General features: G+C 44.0%; 1 protein-coding gene and 1 pseudogene across 5 annotated transcripts in view; one reads left to right on the plus strand and one right to left on the minus strand.

The window, feature by feature from the left end:
• The window catches only part of ATP7B (ATPase copper transporting beta), an 80,839-nt gene that overhangs the window by 27,217 nt on the left and 34,951 nt on the right, over nt 1-18,671 (minus strand). For all 5 annotated transcript variants that reach the window (XM_024925271.5, XM_008962085.5, XM_008962084.6 and 2 more), the window contains exons 2-6: nt 15,281-16,514; nt 11,842-12,099; nt 9,797-9,960; nt 4,225-4,386; nt 1,188-1,264 (exon numbers count right to left, since the gene is read on the minus strand). In XM_024925271.5, the coding sequence (XP_024781039.4) occupies nt 1,188-1,264; nt 4,225-4,386; nt 9,797-9,960; nt 11,842-12,099; nt 15,281-16,514 (1,895 nt within the window). The remainder of the gene's footprint in view (nt 1-1,187; nt 1,265-4,224; nt 4,387-9,796; nt 9,961-11,841; nt 12,100-15,280; nt 16,515-18,671) is intronic.
• LOC129393641 (fatty acid-binding protein 5-like) lies at nt 6,026-9,789 on the plus strand (annotated as a pseudogene).

Here is an 18,671-nt window from a genome sequence, read left to right on the forward strand (position 1 = left end):
CCTCGGCCTATGGTTGCCTATAGCTTTCTTTTCAAAATGCAATCTTATACAGACCCCCAAAGAAAAAAATAGATAAAAGCAGTATTTTATTAGTATAAACTTATACATTCTATCTTTAAACAATTATTTAAAATAGAGTCCATGAGAACAGTGATCACCGGCTGTCTCAATGAACACCATAGTTTGGAATCGGGGGTCATGGCCGAGAGCTGTGGTCCCATGTTAGCTGCAGCATCCATGAAATTCCAACCGAGTGGTTGTGGAACCTCAAATGCACCTAAAACATGACATGAAAACCACTGGCCTTTGAGGCTGAAGTCTTAGGCTGTTGGACTGCTACCCAAGAACCAGACCCCCAACTGGCTGTTCAGATGCCTCTCCTGTAAGCTCCTCCTGTGCCCCAGGCATGCCTACTGAACCAAGCCACAGCAGTCCCCGAGGGTACCCGCCACCAATTCCTTCAGCCAAGCAAACTTCCACTCATTCTTTGAGGCTCAGATCTTATGTCCCCTGCTTGGAGTTTTCCTAGACCTTCCAGAATCTGCCAGAGCCATTGATTTCATTGCTCACTCACTCTTTCTCAGCCAGACTATGGGCCCCTCCGAGACAGGGAAAGTATTTATCCCCAGCACCTAGCACACTGCCCTGCACACAACAGCAGCCTTTATGGTGCTGAATGAGTAACTGGCCATCTGAAATAACGAATGATCTCAGGTCTCCCGCGCCTGGGCCATTTTCTTTCCACTCAGCCATTATGCCTGCCTTCAAATTCTAGTTCTAGAACCCATGCAAATAAAGTCGGAAAACATTGTCAAAGGAAAAAAATCTACACTCTCTCCCTCCCTCCCAACTTAAGTGCTGTCCAATCTGTTAGCTAAAGGTAGCTAAATTGAAATTCCTTAAAAATTAAAAATTCATTTCCACAGTCACACTAGCTGCATTTGAAGTGCTCACTAGCTACGTGTGACTAGCGGCTATCACACTGGGCAGTGCAGATACAGAACACTGCCATCATTCCAGAACTTCTTTTGGACAGCACTGTTTCAGAGGGTTCACACTACAAGGGTAAAGGCAGGTAATCCAGGAGGAAGGCACCATGGGAAGACAAGACCAGCTGGCAGAGTTGGGCCCAGGTAGAGGAAGGGACTTAGATGAGAGCTGGAGTTTATCTTTTGTGTTCTACCTACTGCTTTATTTCCATCTTGTGGTCCAAGTGACGAGCGTTGGGGTTTCTCTGGGCCAGGGAAGCATGAAAGCCAATTTCCTTGTCATTAAAAAGAGAGGGGTGGGGAAAAAGGAGGAAGGTACTTGGTTAAAATATGCATTGGTAGAAAGCACTTTTCAGCTTTGGAAATCAGAAAGCGAATCTAAAAGTGCCTCAGTAGACTTTGTGGGTTTTCTGCTTACAACTTCTTTACCCAATAGCCCTACAAACCCTGTGCAGAAGTTCAGCACTTCTGGGAAGACAGCTTCCCCAGACCCCAAAGCTGAGCAGTGCTGACTTATAATTTATACTCAGCATTTTTGAGTGAAGGAATCCCAGATACCTAATGGTCAGAAACCTTCATTCCATGTATGAGGAAACAGAAGGTGGGAGAGGATAAATACCTTGCCCAAAGCCCCACCCTTCTCAGAAGAGCTGGACTCAGAGCTCCAGCCTCCAGCTTCCAGCCCAGGCTTCTTGCCACTGTGGCAGAACTCGGCTCCTTCAGCATCTGGAAGCACAGCTTCCGCTGTGCCCCAACAGAGTCTACACCGCAATCTTGTGCTTTGCTCACAGTTTAACTCAAGAGCTTTGTCACCACGTTCATCTGACCACTGTATCTCTGATACTCTTTATGAATACACACAGGAAAAACTGCCAGGAATGCTCTTGTCTAGTAGCACAATTAAGAGAAGGGCCCCAGAACTCTGGTGCTGGGACTTTTACACAAAAATTAAAAGTTGGGGTGGGAGGAAGAGCAGCTGAGACTGTCTAAAGACAAATCCTTTTACAAGTAATACCAGCCTAATTATATTAGCAAAAAATGGCCCAGAGATGCAAGAATGGAGGACAGACATTAGCAATATTCCCCAAATAAGGTCAGCATGGATGCCACACCACACTTAGCAGGCTGGGTAGCATAGAAGCAAGTGAGATATCAGAAATCAAAAAGGGTTGGCTGGGCACAGTGGCTCACACCTGTAATCCCAGCACTTTGGGAGGCCGAGGCAGGTGGATCACCTGAGGTCAGGAGTTCGAGACCAGCCTGACAAACATGGCGAAACCCCATCTCCACTAAAAATACAAAAATTAGCCAGGCGTGGTGGTGCATACCTGTAATCCCAGCTACTCGGGAGGCTGAGGCAGGAGAATTGCTTGAACCCAGGAGGCAGAGCTTGCAGTGAGCTGAGACCGTGCCACTGCACTCCAGCCTGGGCAACAAGAGCAAAACACCAACTCAAAAAAAAAAAAGAAAGAAAGAAATCAGAAATGGTGACTAAGTTGTGTTCAAAAGCACCACATGGGACTCTCCTTGCTGTTGACTGCATCAGTCTGATGTCTGAGCCTCATCAATGCCATATCACTACTGTTCTTTAAGATTTGTGGTGTACTAGACTCACAAAGGCCACTGAGCTTGGAAGCACAAGACCTGGGTTTGAACACCAGTTCTACTGTCCGTGAGCTGGGTATTGTGAGTAAAGTTACTTAACCTCTCTGAGCATCTTTCCTCAGCTGATAAAAAAGCTATGCTGTCTGCCTCCAAGGGTGGGGCCCTGGACCATCAGCAGCATGATCATTTCCATGTCAAAAAGCTTTCCCGGGGCTAGGCACGGTGGCTCATGCCTGTAATCCCACCACTTTGGGAGGCTGAGGCAGGTGGATCACCTGACGTCAGGAGTTCTAGACCAGCCTGGAAAACATGATGAAACCCCGTCTCTACTAAAAATACAAAAATTAGCCAGGCATGGTGGCAGGTGCCTGTAATCCCAACTACTAGGGGAACCGAGGCAGGAGAATCGCTTGAACCCAGGAGGCAGAGGTTGCAGTGAGCCGAGATCATGCCATCACACTCCAGCCTGGGGAACAAGAGCAAGACCACGTCTCAAAAAAAAAAAAAAAACTCTCCAAGGCCGGGCACAGTGGCTTACATCTGTAATCCTAGCACTTTGGGAAGCCCAGGCAGGTGGATCACCTAAGGTGTCAGGAGTTTGAGACCGGCCTGGCCAACATGGCGAAACCCCATCTCAAGTAAAAATACAAAAATTAGCCAGGCATGGCGGTGCATGCCTGTAGTCCCAGCTACTGGGGAGACTAAGGTAGGAGAATCTCTTGACCTGGGAGGCGGAGGTTGCAGTGAGCCGAAATCATGCCACTGCACTCCAGCCTGGGCGACAGAATGAGACTCTGTCAAAAAAAGAAAGAAAAAAAAAGCTTTCCCAGGCCACATAACAGACAGCATCTCTCTTTAAACACACACACACACACACACACACACACACACACACACAATGAAGAGAAAATTCAGGATACTACATTAAGCCTGCTATAAGAGGCTTCATTTCATAAGCGATTTTATAACATGTAGTTCCCACTAAACTTAATTTATCCTTACTAGCTGTTACAAGTTAATCTTTTTCAGTTTTGACTGCCTTAACCCATTCAGATCACCACTAATGCTCATTCTCTTATAGCCTAGTATTGTATAAAATGTAAAAAGGAAATAGCATGTCTGTGGACAAACTGGGAAGGGAGTAAGAGGCAGGGCATGCATGAAAATTCTCACTGATTTTCCAAAGCAGAAGCGGCCAAGCTCTCCACAACAAGAGTGGCCTGGCATACTGGCAAAATGTGGATCATTTTTTCCAAGGCCAACATTCCTTTGCTCTACAGATACTTGGTTTGGGCAAAGATCACACTTAAAAATTACAATTAGGCACTTTAACCCTATGTACAGGGTATCTTGACAATATTGATGTTTCTTAGGGAATATCTAAAATTAAAACAATAATAATGTCTTTTCCTCATCTTTCTCTTACCCATTCACTGATATCCTCCCTCAGATTATTTATTATTTACCTACCTTCAGTTTATTTTAAAATGACTGAGCTTATTTCCATGGGAAAAGTTGAAGAATTTTGGTTATTTTCATTTTTTCTTAGCTATATTTTCTCATTTTTCTTCACTGATTATATATTACTGTTTTTAAAAAGGTGACTACAATTTTTTAATGAATTACTTACCTCAATAATTTTGATAATATCCCGTGGACCGATAATTTCTGGGTCAAACTTAACAAGGGCTTTGCTGGTGGCAAGGGCAACGGAGGCATAAGTGATGCCATTTGTCCTCGTGAGTTTGGACTCTATGTTGTGGACACAGGACGCGCAGGTCATCCCTGTGATCTGCAACACAGAATGGCAAGAATCCCACAGACCCAGGATCAAGGAAAGCCTGTGAAAGCCAGTCCGGGGAGTCTAGGTAACAGGCAGCCAAGAGCCTTTCCCTCCTCTGCACTGCTCTCAAGACCCTGGACTCCACCTCCAAACCCCGCATGTGAGATTCTCAACGTTCCTCCAGCGGCTTCAGGGACTAAAGAGTAGCTCTTCCCCAAAACAGGTACAAGAGACAGCCAATCGTGAAGCAGATGGCAACAGACCAAGGCTTGACTTCCGGCTCTGATACAGATGGGCTTTTATAAGCCCCTCTCCACTGTCTGTTACCTCACTGGCAAAGCCGGGTTACTAATGCCTGTACGGGGATGTGCACTTCTGTGAAACTCGCTGCACTCCTGAAATACTCTCCGTAATCCTGAGTGTTGCTGGCATGCGGTCTGCAGCTGCTGCTAGCATCCTCCCTATTTTAGTGCTCTGCTGGCTCCAAGGGTAATGATGTTAATACCTCTTATTAACAGAAGAAAAGTGGCTGATGCAGGAGATGTAATCAAAGGTGGTCCCAAGGTACAAATAGGCTGTTGACAAGTGAAGGGAAGGACACTACCAGAAGGAGAAGCTCGAAAAAGACGACAGGCAGGATAGCATGATGTATTCAGGCAAACATCAAAAGCCAGGCTTCTCTGGACACAGGATGCTCGAGGAAGAGGAGGGAAGGCTGAAGGGCTGGATGGGTCCACAGCCTGAAGGCTCTCAAGCAGCCAGCTAAAGTGTTGCTAAGCTAGCACCTGATGCGAAGTCACTGAGGGGTAATGAGCAGTGGAATGATGTGACTGGAGCTGCATGCTGAAATTCGCATCAGTGATCCCAGAATAAATACAAAAAGAGCCAAGGGTCCCATCTGGAATTAGGGAGGAAGAAGAGGGGAGCTCATCTGCAAACAGAATGCATTCAACTTGGCCCAAGACCCAAGGAAAAAATGGGAATGCAAGGACCACCAGGCAAACTTAGGAGCTTATCTGTTGGCAGGTGACTGCCAACAGAATTTTAAAAATCAAGTATCCAAATATTTCAATGGTACTTCTCTGATCTCCTTTTGTTTTTATAACAACAACAATAATAGGTAGCATTTATTGTGCACTTGCAACATGGCTGGTGCTGTCCTAGGCATTGTGCTGCTCACACCAAACCTAAGAGGTAAGTCTCAAAACCGCAGTACTGAGAGGTTTAGGAACTTGTCCAAAGTCGCGCAACTAGTGACGGGTAGAGCTGAAGCACGTCCCCAGATGGGCTGGCTCCAGAATCGGCTCTGAGCCACTGCCATCTGCAGCATGAGGTGAGTCTTCTCAGACCAGGTTCAGAAGTATCCCTGCAGCGACAGGGCCAAAACTCAAACCCGGTTTTTAAAGCCTACACCGCTTGTGCCGTACCATGTTGTGTATCCTGACAAGGGAAAGGGAAGTCTTAAGTGTGACGTGCTATTCCTGGGATATGTATTAGGCAAATATGAAGCAAACAGACAATTCACTCTTCTGAGTATCAGTGGTCAGCATTTCCTAGAAGACTAGTTAAATGCAGAAATTCACATAAAATCCGAATATGTGATGACAATGCAACTATTGATACAGCATGGTTTTTTTTAAAAAAAGAACACTACAGACACAGCATGCTACCATGCCGACGTAGACCCTGCTCTGCACGCCAGCCCGCCCGCACCCACCATGGCCACAGTTCAGCAGCTGGAAGGAAGATGGCGCCTGCTGGACAGCAAAGGCTTTGATGAATACATGAAGGAGCTAGGAGTGGGAATAGCTTCACAAAAAATGGGCGCAATGGCCAAGCCAGATTGTATCATCACTTGTGATGGCAAAAACCTCACCACAAAAACCGAGAGCACTTTGAAAACAACACAGTTTTCTTGTACCCTGGGAGATAAGTTTGAAGAAACCACAGCTGATGGCAGAAAAACACAGACTGTCTGCAACTTTACAGATGGTGCATTGGTTCAGCATCAGGAGTAGGATGGGAAGGAAAGCACAATAACAAGAAAATTGAAAGATGGGAAATTTGTGGTGGAGTGTGTCATGAACAATGTCACCTGTACTTGGATCTATGAAAAAGTACAATAAAAATTCCATCATCACTTTGGACAGGAGTTAACTAAGAGAATGACCAAGCTCAGTTCAATGAGCAAATCTCCATACTGTTTCTTTCTTTTTTTTTCATTACTGTGTTCAATTATCTTTATCACAAACATTTTACATGCAGTTATTTCAAAGTGTGTTGGATTAATTAGGATTATCCCTTTGTTTAATAAATGTGTGCTAAAAGAAAAAAAGAACACTACAATAAGGAAATAAAGGGTATTCAATTAGGAAAAGAGGAAGTCAAATTGTCCCTGTTTGCAGATGACATGATTGTATATCTAGAAAACCCCATCATTTCAGCCCAAAATCTCCTTAAGCTGATAAGCAACTTCAGCAAAGTCTCAGGATACAAAATCAATGTGCAAAAATCACAAGCATTCCTATACTGCAACAACAGACAAACAGAGAGCCAAATCATGAGTGAACTCCCATTCACAATTGCTTCAAAGAGAATAAAATACCTAGGAATCCAACTTACAAGGGATGTGAAGGACCTCTTCAAGGAGAACTACAAACCACTGCTCAAGGAAATAAAAGAGGATACAAACAAATGGAAGAGCATTCTATGCTCATGGGTAGGAAGAATCAATATCGTGAAAATGGCCATATTGCCCAAGGTAATTTACAGATTCAATGCCATCCCCATCAAGCTACCAATGCCTTTCTTCACAGAATTGGAAAAAACTACTTTAAAGTTCATATGGAACCAAAAAAGAGCGCGCATCGCCAAGTCAATCCTGAGCCAAAAGAACAAAGCTGGAGGCATCACACTACCTGACTTCAAACTATACTACAAGGCTACAGTAACCAAAACAGCATGGTACTGGTACCAAAACAGAGATATAGATCAATGGAACAGAACAGAGCCCTCGGAAATAACGCCGCATTTCTACAACTATCTGATCTTTGACAAACCTGAGAAAAACAAGCAATGGGGAAAGGATTCCCTATTTAATAAATGGTGCTGAGAAAACTGGCTAGCCACATGTAGAAAGCTGAAACTGGATCCCTTCCTTACACCTTATACAAAAATCAATTCAAGATGGATTAAAGACTTAAACGTTAGACCTAAAACCATAAAAACCCTAGAAGAAAACCTAGGCATTACTATTCAGGACATAGGCATGGGCAAGGACTTCATGTCTAAAACACCAAAAGCAATGGCAACAAAAGCCAAAATTGACAAATGGGATCTAATTAAACTAAAGAGCTTCTGCACAGCAAAAGAAACTACCATCAGAGTGAACAGGCAACCTACAAAATGGGAGAAAATTTTCGCAACCTGCTCATCTGACAAAGGGCTAATATCCAGAATCTACAATGAACTCAAACAAATTTACAAGAAAAAAACAAACAACCCCATCAAAAAGTGGGCGAAGGACATGAACAGACACTTCTCAAAAGAAGACATTTATGCAGCCAAAAAACACATGAAAAAATGCTCACCATCACTGGCCATCAGAGAAATGCAAAGCAAAACCACAATGAGATACCATCTCACACCAGTTAGAATGGCAATCATTAAAAAGTCAGGAAACAACAGGTGCTGGAGAGGATGTGGAGAAATAGGAACACTTTTACACTGTTGGTGGGACTGTAAACTAGTTCAACCATTGTGGAAGTCAGTGTGGCGATTTCTCAGGGATCTAGAACTAGAAATACCATTTGACCCAGCCATCCCATTACTGGGTATATACCCAAAGGACTATAAATCATGCTGCTATAAAGACACATGCACATGTATGTTTATTGCGGCATTATTCACAATAGCAAAGACTTGGAACCAACCCAAATGTCCAATAATGATAGACTGGATTAAGAAAATGTGGCACATATACACCATGGAATACTATGCAGCCGTAAAAAATGATGAGTTCATGTCCTTTGTAGGGACATGGATGAAATTGGAAACCATCATTCTCAGTAAACTATCGCAAGAACAAAAAACCAAACACCGCATATTCTCACTCATAGGTGGGAATTGAACAATGAGATCACATGGACACAGGAAGGGGAACATCACACTCTGGGGACTGTTGTGGGGTTGGGGGGGGAGGGATAGCATTGGGAGATATAGCTAATGCTAGATGATGAGTTAGTGGGTGCAGCACACCAGCATGGCACATGTATACGTATGTAACTAACCTGCACAATGTGCACATGTACCCTAAAACTTAAAGTATAATAATAAAAAATAAATAAATAAATAAATAAAAAAGAAATGCACACCTTTTCCAATAATCCTCTTGCTTTAGATTTTCCACATAGAAGTCTGAGCAGGCAGAGATGTCCACATGTAGATCCAGAGGTTTGCAGCAGAGACCCTGCCCCTCTTGTTGGGCACCTCTTGTGGGGCTGACTGAAGCTGTGTCCCAGCAAGTATCAGCTATGCCCTCCAGACACAGGGAGGCCCTACCACAGCAAAGAGTTTGCTCCACAAAGAACACAGCTTATCAGGAGCTCATGGGCCTCTGTGTCCTCAGTGCTTTCCCCTCAAACATCCAGTTACCACTAATGGCACTGACAAAACACACAAAGGAAGTAGAAACCCTCTGGCCTGGGTAAAGCAGCATCATTCAACTCTCTGTGAGTTCTTCTAAGTCTCCCTTTGCTTACACAAAAAGAGCTGTACAAAAAGTACAGAAGTGCTTTCAAACATAGCATGTTCTAGGCATCAGACACATCCATTGTTTTCAGTAATGTGTTGGCATGTAGACAGATGGGAAACAATACCTCCCCACCCAAAACACTGGCAACAATCACTACCTGGAGCATTCCCCTCACACTGAGTGTTGTGGAGCACTTTGGCCCTCTAGACACCCATGCACCTATCACAAGTCCTTTTCTCTTAGAATGGCACTTTCTACCACATGGACTTCCCTCTTCTGCCTTGAGATAGTTGCAGGCATGCTAGCTTCTTTTTAGGCTTGAAGGACTGTGTTTATGTTCAACTCCCCCTAACCACCCAGCTCAGGGCAGTCCACCGTCTTTAATTCCTGTTTCTTCTATACTCCTGCAGCTCACCATCTCTTCCTCCTAACACCCTGAATACTCTCAGTGGGATCCTCCCCATGACTGTTTAACGTAACTGACCTTTCTTAAAATGAACAAGTCATTGTTGTCGGCTTCAAAGGAAAGTGAAACAAACAAAATACCCAACAACAACAAAACAGACAAGTCCAAGATGGGGAAATTTACTAATCACAAAGATGGATGCTGTCCAAAATGCAAACTGTCAGAAGCCTGTAACCCCATAACGCACCCATAGTACTTACCGTCAGCTCAATGTTGCCATCGGAGCCTGCGTAGTCCTCCATGACTGCTGCCTCAAAGCCCAGGTCCTGGATGAACTGAGCTATCTCGAGTGGCTGGATGACCTCTGGGTCATACTTGACCTCTGCCTTTCCTGCCATCAAGGCAACCAACACGGAGAGAACACCTGGAACCATCAGGTCATGGCTGTAACACTCTGGGTGGGCAGGGCCTCTAGGGTGACACAGTCAATATAACCGAACAAAGAAACACATCTTCCCAGAATCCTCTAGAACAGCAGTTTTCAAACACTGTTTGAAAATGAGGCTGCACATGAGGCTTGCTTGGAAAGCCTTCAACAATCACGATGTCTGGTCTCTAACCCAGACCAACCAAATCAGAGTATCTCAGGGTAGGTGGCAGGCATCTTTTTTTCTTTTTTCTTTTTTCTTTTTTTTTTGAGATGGAGTCTCACTCTGTTGCCCAGGCTGGAGTGCAGTAGCATGATCTCGGCTCACTGCAACCTCTGCCTCCAGGGCTCAAGCGATTCTCCTGCCTCAGCCTCCTGAGTAGCTGGGGTTACAGGCGCGTGCCACCATGCCCAGCTAATTTTTGTATTTTTAGTAGAGATGGGGTTTCACCATGTTGGTCAAGCTGGTCTCGAACTCCTGACCTTGTGATCCACCCGCCTTGGCCTCCCAAGGCATCATTTTTTTTTTTTAAAAAAAAAAAAAGCTCCCCAGGTGATCCTAATGTACAGGGAAGTCTGACAACCACTATTCTAGAAGAACAACGCTTCTCAAACTTTAATGGACATATGAATCACCCGAGGACCTTGTTAAAATAGAGCTTCTGACTAGTCAGTCTAGGATGCGGTTTGAGAGTCTGCAGGTCCATCCAGCTCCCAGGTGATGCTCATGCTGCCTGCCCATGGACACATTCTCACTCAGGCTTTAGAAGACACCAATGAAGTAAGGAATGTGGTCTGCAGTTATTGACTGCTGTTACCAGAAGGATATCCTTTTTTTTTTTCTCCAGACACTTTCATACAAGGAAAAAATAAAGAATTTTCAAAAGTGGTTTTCCGTACTCTTTTATAGTTTCTAATGACTTTCAGGTATGAAAAAGAAATCCCACAATCTTGCTAACACTATTGTGTTAGTTTTACATGGGAAAAAAGCCTCATTCAAATAAATGAAAGGAATGAAGTGCTTCAGAAAGGATGCCACATGGGATAAAAATGAGGATTCAAGTCAGGAACAGAAACATAGGCTATAGGAGATTATAGGCTAATTTTATGAGCAGTCAGACCATGGATAACAAAGGATCTCCTATTAACACCTCCATCTGCTAACAGTCACTCTAGAGCTGCAGGAAGCTATAATGCATAGTGAACAAGAGGCTGGAAAAACATGTCATCTGAATTCAGGGCTGATTCTAAGGGCCAGGGAGTTCAAGTAAAAAGACACATCACTGGGGTAAGAAAAGAGAAAGTGATTCTGGTGGCAAGGTAGAGTCATGGTTAAGAGATTTTCTAAACAAATAAATGGATCAGAATTTTGTTGTACTTTCAGGTTTAAAAGTATTGGAAATGCATTCTGGAGGACAAAACTTTGACATTTCCACATATTTCTGTCCTGTTGTTCCTACAAACACTCTCTGGTTTACAGGAACAACAAGAAAGAATATTTGAAATTGGAACTTCTATACAAAATGCAGGTTATTTATTTATTTTATAGTAAGGGGTTGATGGGATGGGAGGGAACAAAATATGGAATAATACTAGCACAACCTAATTGAGAAGTCTGTCCACAGAAGGTACTATGACCTTTAAACTGGATTTTCAATGGCTAACTTACTCAGAGATATATTTTATCTCAAACTAAATACTTCTTAAAGAACACAATGCCAGTTATACAAGGACATTAGACAAACATTTATGCTATATAATGAACTTGCTACCTGGTTATCAGGGCTACTGATAAACACAGTTGCTGGGTATTCTGAAGGGAGAATATGAGGTCTACATGCAGCATTCCTAAGTTCAACATGGGCGTTCATCTCTTACCAGCTTCTTTCTGCAGATTCCTTTCTATGTTAGACACACAGGACGCACAGGTCATGCCTTTGATCTGTAAGAAGCACTTCTGCGGTGCCACTGCTCTGGTTGATTGTGGGGACTTTGCCAAGATGTCTGGGGCATGGTTTGCAGGGAGCCTCCCAGCGTGGGGAGCCACTTCCTGCACAGATGTAGGTGTACCACCTGTAGTTTGCACCATGGAATTCCCAGCACTGTGATTTCCAAGAGGGTTAGTAGAACAGCTTTCTAGGATAAAATGTCAGAAAATATTCAAATTAGAAGAGCAAATAATATGTTTTTTAGAACAAGAGGTTTCAGGGCTCTTGGTGAGGGCTCATGGTCCCGGCTCCCACCAAGCAGCCTCAGCCCCTGGGCTCCAGTAACTACCTTGTCCCTCAGCCATCCTGGAGGACGGAGCTCCCTGCTGTTGTTAATCTCTGGGGTTCTTCCCATTGCCTATTTGGATTTCCAGCTCTCTAATACCTTTGTAAATAGTTCTCTATATTAAATCCTTCCACTGAGCTACCCCGTAACTTCACCTTATCTTTCATTTCCTTCAGGAATACTTACTGCATGCGGGGTGCTATTGAGTCCAAGGAGAAATATATCACGCTGGCCGCAAGGCTGTCCTCAAGGAGCTCCTAATCAATTAAGAAGGGCTCTTCAAATACAAACTGGCACACTAATGGTTTATTCCAAATTAAAGTTGCCAGGTAAAATACAGGACATCCAGTTAAATTTGATTCTCAGACAAACAACAAATAATTTTTACTATACATATGTCATGAATATTGAGCTGGACATGTTTATACTAAAAAACCATTCATTGTTTATGAAAAATTAAAATTTAAGTAGATGTCCTATATTTTTATTTGCTAAGTCTGATACCCTAAATACCTCTTTGGCTAAATAAAATTCTCATAATCCTGCCCAATTAAAAAAATCACTATTCTTTTCTTTCTAGGTTTATTTAATCAAATCCAATTATTCTGTAATATGTAAGTTCAGTGCTAATTTCTTTGTACCACTAATAACCTGATTGCACGGTTGAAAGACTTTAAACATCACACAAAAACAGGCAGATGTTTACCTTATACTATATTTCTTACCTATTGCGTACAGGATTTACTGTTCTATTGTGTTTTCCTTATTGATTTTTGTTTTAAAGAAACTCCTTCCTGAAACTTGATACAAAAGACAAAGCACAAAATGGGGCCAGGCCACTTCACATGAATGCCCACTCCCTTCAGCAGTAGGTGTGTGCTGTGGGCACAGAGGGGAGGCAGCAAAGACTCACAGCTGAGTGAACTTTTCAAGGACACAAACTTTATCTCAGTGACCACAGGAAATGATGTGGGAAACCAAAGTTCAGCCATCCCTGAGCACTGAGCTGCCAGTGGGCTTGCCCACGCCACCAAAAGCAGCTCTTCCTAGTGTTGGGCCCGCTGCTCCCTACAGTACCGAGCTCCAGCCAAAAGGCTGAGGAAGCCAGCCATGTCCTGGTCCAGTCCACAGAGACACACACGGGCAGGGCCCATGTCTGGGACCTAATCGGTTACAACACACCACCCACACAGCTGCCCCTCACAACATGTGCCCCTTCCCTCCTTATCTTCAGCATTTCTCTCAACCATCTCCACTCACCTATCATCCTCTTTATCCCTAATCTAAGCTACTAGTGGTCTCCACCCTTACCACCAGCCAGGCTGGGCTCCCACCTTCCCAGGGTCCTGAAGCAGCTGCCGAGGCCTCCAATGGCCTCCCCTAGTTAACCCGCGAAGATACAATTCAGACCTTGGCCTCTGCAGCTCGCATTATGTCTAGGGTGACTAGGAGACCCCTCCTCCTCCCTCTACTTCTTTCCCATCTCACAATCACTCTTTCCAGGTCTCTGTCATCTTCCCACACTCAATTCTGCATTTCCGGCCCCATACTCTCCCTCAAAATTCAAGGCCCTTCTATCCCACTGTCCTCCAGCATCTCAGCTAGAGGCTCATCTCAGTTACCCCTTTCCTCCATGGCCCTCCCCATCACACACCCGTCTTGGTGACCCCAAGTTTGGTGGAGCTGCCCTCCTGAATGTCTTTCAAACCCACCTCTTTCTCACCCAGCCTCCTACATGGTCTCATTGCCTCCATGGACACTGTACTGTGACACCACACCGGTCTTCTAAAATATAATCTGACTTCGTGCTTCCTCTGATTAAAACCCATGATGGTGGCTGAGCATAGTGGCTCACGCCTGCAATCCCAGCACTTTGGGAGGCTGAGGCGGGAGGATTGCTAGAGGCCAAGAGTTCAAGACCAGCCTGGGAAACACAGCAACACTCCATCTCTACAAAAAAATAAAAATAAAAAAATGAGCCCGGTGTGGTGGTGCACACCTGTAGTCCTAGCTACTCAGGAGGCTGATGTGCGAGGATCACCTGAGCCCAAAGGTTCAAGGCTGCAGTGACCTATGATCATGTCACTATCCTCCATCTTGGACAACAGGGCAAGACCGTGTCCCTAAAAAAATTTAAAATTTTTTTAAATTAAAAAATATAAAAGCCTGGTGGCTCCCTCTTCTCTTATATTCATCAAACGGGGAGAAAAAAATCATTGATAAATCCTTTCCTTAACTCTCATTTTTACCAGCATGGTCTCTAGGTGATGAGACTAAGGTTCTGTTGTTTAGCAATAAAATCTTTTGAGAAGGTGATAATAGTTCTCTTGGTAAGAAAAGGGCCTGGATGGTCCCACAGTGCTCTATTTCAGGATACAGAATCAGAATTCTCTCCAGAAAAGAAGCCTAAATCCAAGGAGGTTCGCATTCAAGTCAGCCATGGTTTGACTGTGTCCCCCAAATTTCATGTGTTGGAAACATAATCCCCAATGTGGCAGTGTTAAAAGGTGAGGGCTTTAAGAGGTGACTGGATCATGAGGGTTCTACCCTCATGAATGGAATCCACTCATGGATTAATGGGTTATCACGGGTGTGGCATCGAGGCTTTCTAAAAAGAGGAAGAGCCACCTAAGCAACGACGTGAGCATGCTCAGCACCCCTGCCATGTGATGCCCTGTGGCACCAGAGTCCCCACTGGCAGAAGGCTCTCACCAGATGTGGCCCTCAACCTTAGACTTCTCAGTAACTATAAGAAATAAATTCCATATCTTTATAAATTACCCAAATTCAGCCATTCTGTTATAAGCAACACAAAACAGACTAATACAAAATCCCAACTATATGAAAAGCAAAATCTAGACACTTGGAGATTGTATTTCCTCTATCTTAACAAATTTAACATGCAAGGAAAGTTTGCAGGATTTTGTTCCACTGTTGACATGGGAGGCAGGGAGCAGGGCTCACCTATACCACCATCCAGGAGCTATAAGACACAAAGAGAAAAGGAGACAAGCTCAGGACATGCCTCAAACACACTACGTACCAGAAACGACTGAAGCCTCAAATCCCATGTCTTCTATAGCAGCTCTGAGTTCTTCTGGGGTAATTACAGAGGGATTATAAAGAACTGTTGCAGTCCCTTCGGCCAAAGACACCGATATTTGCTGCACCCCTTCCAGTTGGGAGATCATGCCTTCAATGGAATGGACACAGGATGCACAGGTCATGCCGGCAATGGCAATCAGAGTGGTACTGCATGTGCCCTGGACCTGGTTTCTCGGGGGGGAGCCAGGGGAATGAGAACTGGAAGACCTGTGATCTGTCCCACTCCCTTCGGCTCCATCAGGAAGAGAAACTTTAAAGTTCCCAGGTGGAAGTGCCTCGATAGCCCTCTGCAGAGCCACTGGGCTGGTACAAGAAGGGTCATACTGTACTTGGGCAGTTTTGTTCTCCAAGGACACTTGAATACTTTGAACCCCTAGGAGCTGGCCAATATTTTCTTCAATATTCAAGACGCAAGACTTACAATGCATTCCATCTATTCTCAGTTGGAGGGTGACCACATGGCTTCCTTGGTGCCCCAAGGTCTCAGAATTATTAAAATTCTGGTTAGCAGAAGATAAAGGTCTCTTTGGGTTAGTGCTTTGTAACCGCTCAATATCAATTGGTCCCAGGCTTAAGGGAGCCACTTTGTTCTTGATGGCAGCTTCAAATCCCATGTCATTTACATGGTCCCTGAGGTCTTCGGGCTGAATGAGATAAGGCTGATAAGTGATGATGGCCTCTTGGTTGCTGAGTGAGACTTTGACTCTCACTACTCCTTGCAGTTTCCGGACCTTGCCTTCAATGGAGCTGACACAGGACTGGCAGGTCATGCCCTCCACCCGGAGCTTGACCACAGCCTCCTGGGCAGGCAAGGACCTTGAGGGCCAGGAGGCTGCCTTTCCTTCTGCAATGCTGGCCTCGAAGCCCATGTCCCCAATTTGATGGCAAACCTGTTGCAGGCACACAACCGATGGCACATATTTCACAGTGGCACTGCCTTGTTCCAGGGAAACCTTCATGCTGACGATGCCTTTCAAATTGGAAATCCTGTCCTCAATGGACTTCACACATGACTGGCAAGTCATGCCCAAGATCCTGACTGTGCTGGTGGCCACCTGAGAAGAAGGGCCCAGGCCATCCAGACCACCTTCATAGCCAACATTGTCAAAAGCAAAACTCTTCTTCATTGCTGGTTCCCAGGCACGGGTAGGCAAAGAAAGCTTAGATAAGATCTAAAAAGAAAAGAAATAACATTTTTTATCCTTAAAACCAAATATTTTCTACAACATCCCAGCTTCTCTGGCACTGAGAAAATGGAAAATAATGCCACTGGTGTCAAAATATCCCAAGGGTAGAAGAACATAACATACACAGAAAGCAAGCTAAAGGCAGAATCTACAAAATGAAAGAGCTCTGACATTCTTCTCTGACAGAAGCTAACTGTCTGTCCTCCTTAGTGAAATGTCGTTCTCACACAACAGACATGGAGGATTCTGAGGGAAAGAAGGAAAGCACGACACAGCTTTACATACGGAATGCAGCACGGCTGGCCTGCAGCAGAGGCAGAGGGCACAGCGGCTCACGGTGGGAAGGCACAGGTATCCCAAAAGAGGTCCCACCTCTGGCTGATACCTCCCCACAGAACTTAGTCCTTTCAGCTCAAACTTTGGGGGTCCTGCTGAAATACAAACCCCAGAATAGGCAACACCTTACTTCTATATCTCTTTCTAGGGGTGTCTGTCTGATTATCTTAGCAGAGGTTAAATGTGCTTAACACCCTTCAGGTACACGCTCCGAATGCAGACTTCCCAGGACCATAGGGTCGGAATCCAAAGGTGGGCCACATGCCTGTGAAAAAGCTTTGGAGGTATGCTCCCTGGGCAAGGTTTAATGAGCACCTGTGGCTGAGCCGAGGGGCGGGAGGGGAAAGGCTGGAAGAACAGAAAGTTGAGTTTCACAAGGAATTTCATAGTTCTGCCTGTGACTCAGTGTCACCGCCCTCCTGGGTGTTCAGGAGAGCTGTAGTAATTACCTGAAATTTCAGCTACATCACTTAATTAAAGAACCTGTTTTCTTAACACAACACAGTACAAGTGTTATTCCCTGGTTTCTACACAGGATGATGTAGTCTCAGTCATTCTATTAACAAGCAAAATCTTCCTTTCACAGGCTCCCAGCCTACAGCTGTCTTAACTAGATGTACTTTTTACACCAGAACTTCCATGTGCTTCAGAAATTTGGGAACAGGCCTTTATACATGATACATCATAAAAAAGCACATTTCTCTCTACTTGTAAACAATCCTGCTTGTCTTCAGATGAATCTCCTTTACATGGAATGATCTTCTCCTTTTTCTTGTGCATAAAATGCAGACCTTGCCAACCGGCTTTTGAGCAGCTTAACAAACAAATGTTTAAATAACTTGTAAAATGCAGACTATATAAATGTTGATTTCTATATCCACAAAGGTTTGGGATTAATAATTACATAGAATTTTAAATATTCACTGTAGCATTTCCTAAGAGAAAAAAGGGAATAATGAAGTAATTTGGGGGACAGCAGTTCAAAAGATATTGCTGAATCCAGTAAATACATGAATGTTTAACGATGTTAAGGATGGTGATACATTCTGAGAAATGAGTCATCATTGTGACTTCATCGTTGTGTGACCATCATAGAGTCACTTACACACACCTAGCTGATGTAGCCTACTACACATCTGAGCTGTATGGTGTAGCCTGTTGCTCCTAGGCCACACACCTGTACAGCATGTTACTGTACTGAATACTGTAGGCAATTGTAACACAATGGTAAGTACTTGTGTACCTAAACATATCTGAACATAGAAAAGGTACAGTAAAAACACAATATAAAAGATTAAAAAATGGTGCACCTGTATGGGGCACTTATCATGAATGGAGCTTGCAGGACTGGAAGTTGCTCTGGGTGAGTCGGTGAATGAGTGTTGAGTAGATGTGACGACTTAGGACACTGCACTACTGTCGATTTTATAAACACTGTAAACTTAGGCTACACTAAATTTATAAAAAATAGTTTTATTTCTTCAACAATAAGTCAACATAGCCAGACAGTGGCTCATTGTAATCTCAATGCTTTGGGAGGCCGAGGCAGGAGGACTGCTTGAGCCCAGGAGTTCAAGGTTACAGTGAGCTACGATTGCACCACTGTACTCTAGCCTGGGAGACAAAACAAGACCCTGTCTCTGAAACAATAATAATAATTTATTAATTAACCTCGGCTTGCTGTAACTTTTTTACTTCATAAACGTTTAATTTTTTTTTTTTTTTACTTTCGACTCTTTTGTAATAACACTTAGCTTAAAGCACAAACACACTGGACAGCTGTTATCAAATATTTTCTTTAGATAC

This window comes from Pan paniscus, chromosome 14 (genome assembly GCF_029289425.2).
Source record: "Pan paniscus chromosome 14, NHGRI_mPanPan1-v2.0_pri, whole genome shotgun sequence".
NCBI classification, from domain to species: domain Eukaryota; kingdom Metazoa; phylum Chordata; class Mammalia; order Primates; family Hominidae; genus Pan; species Pan paniscus.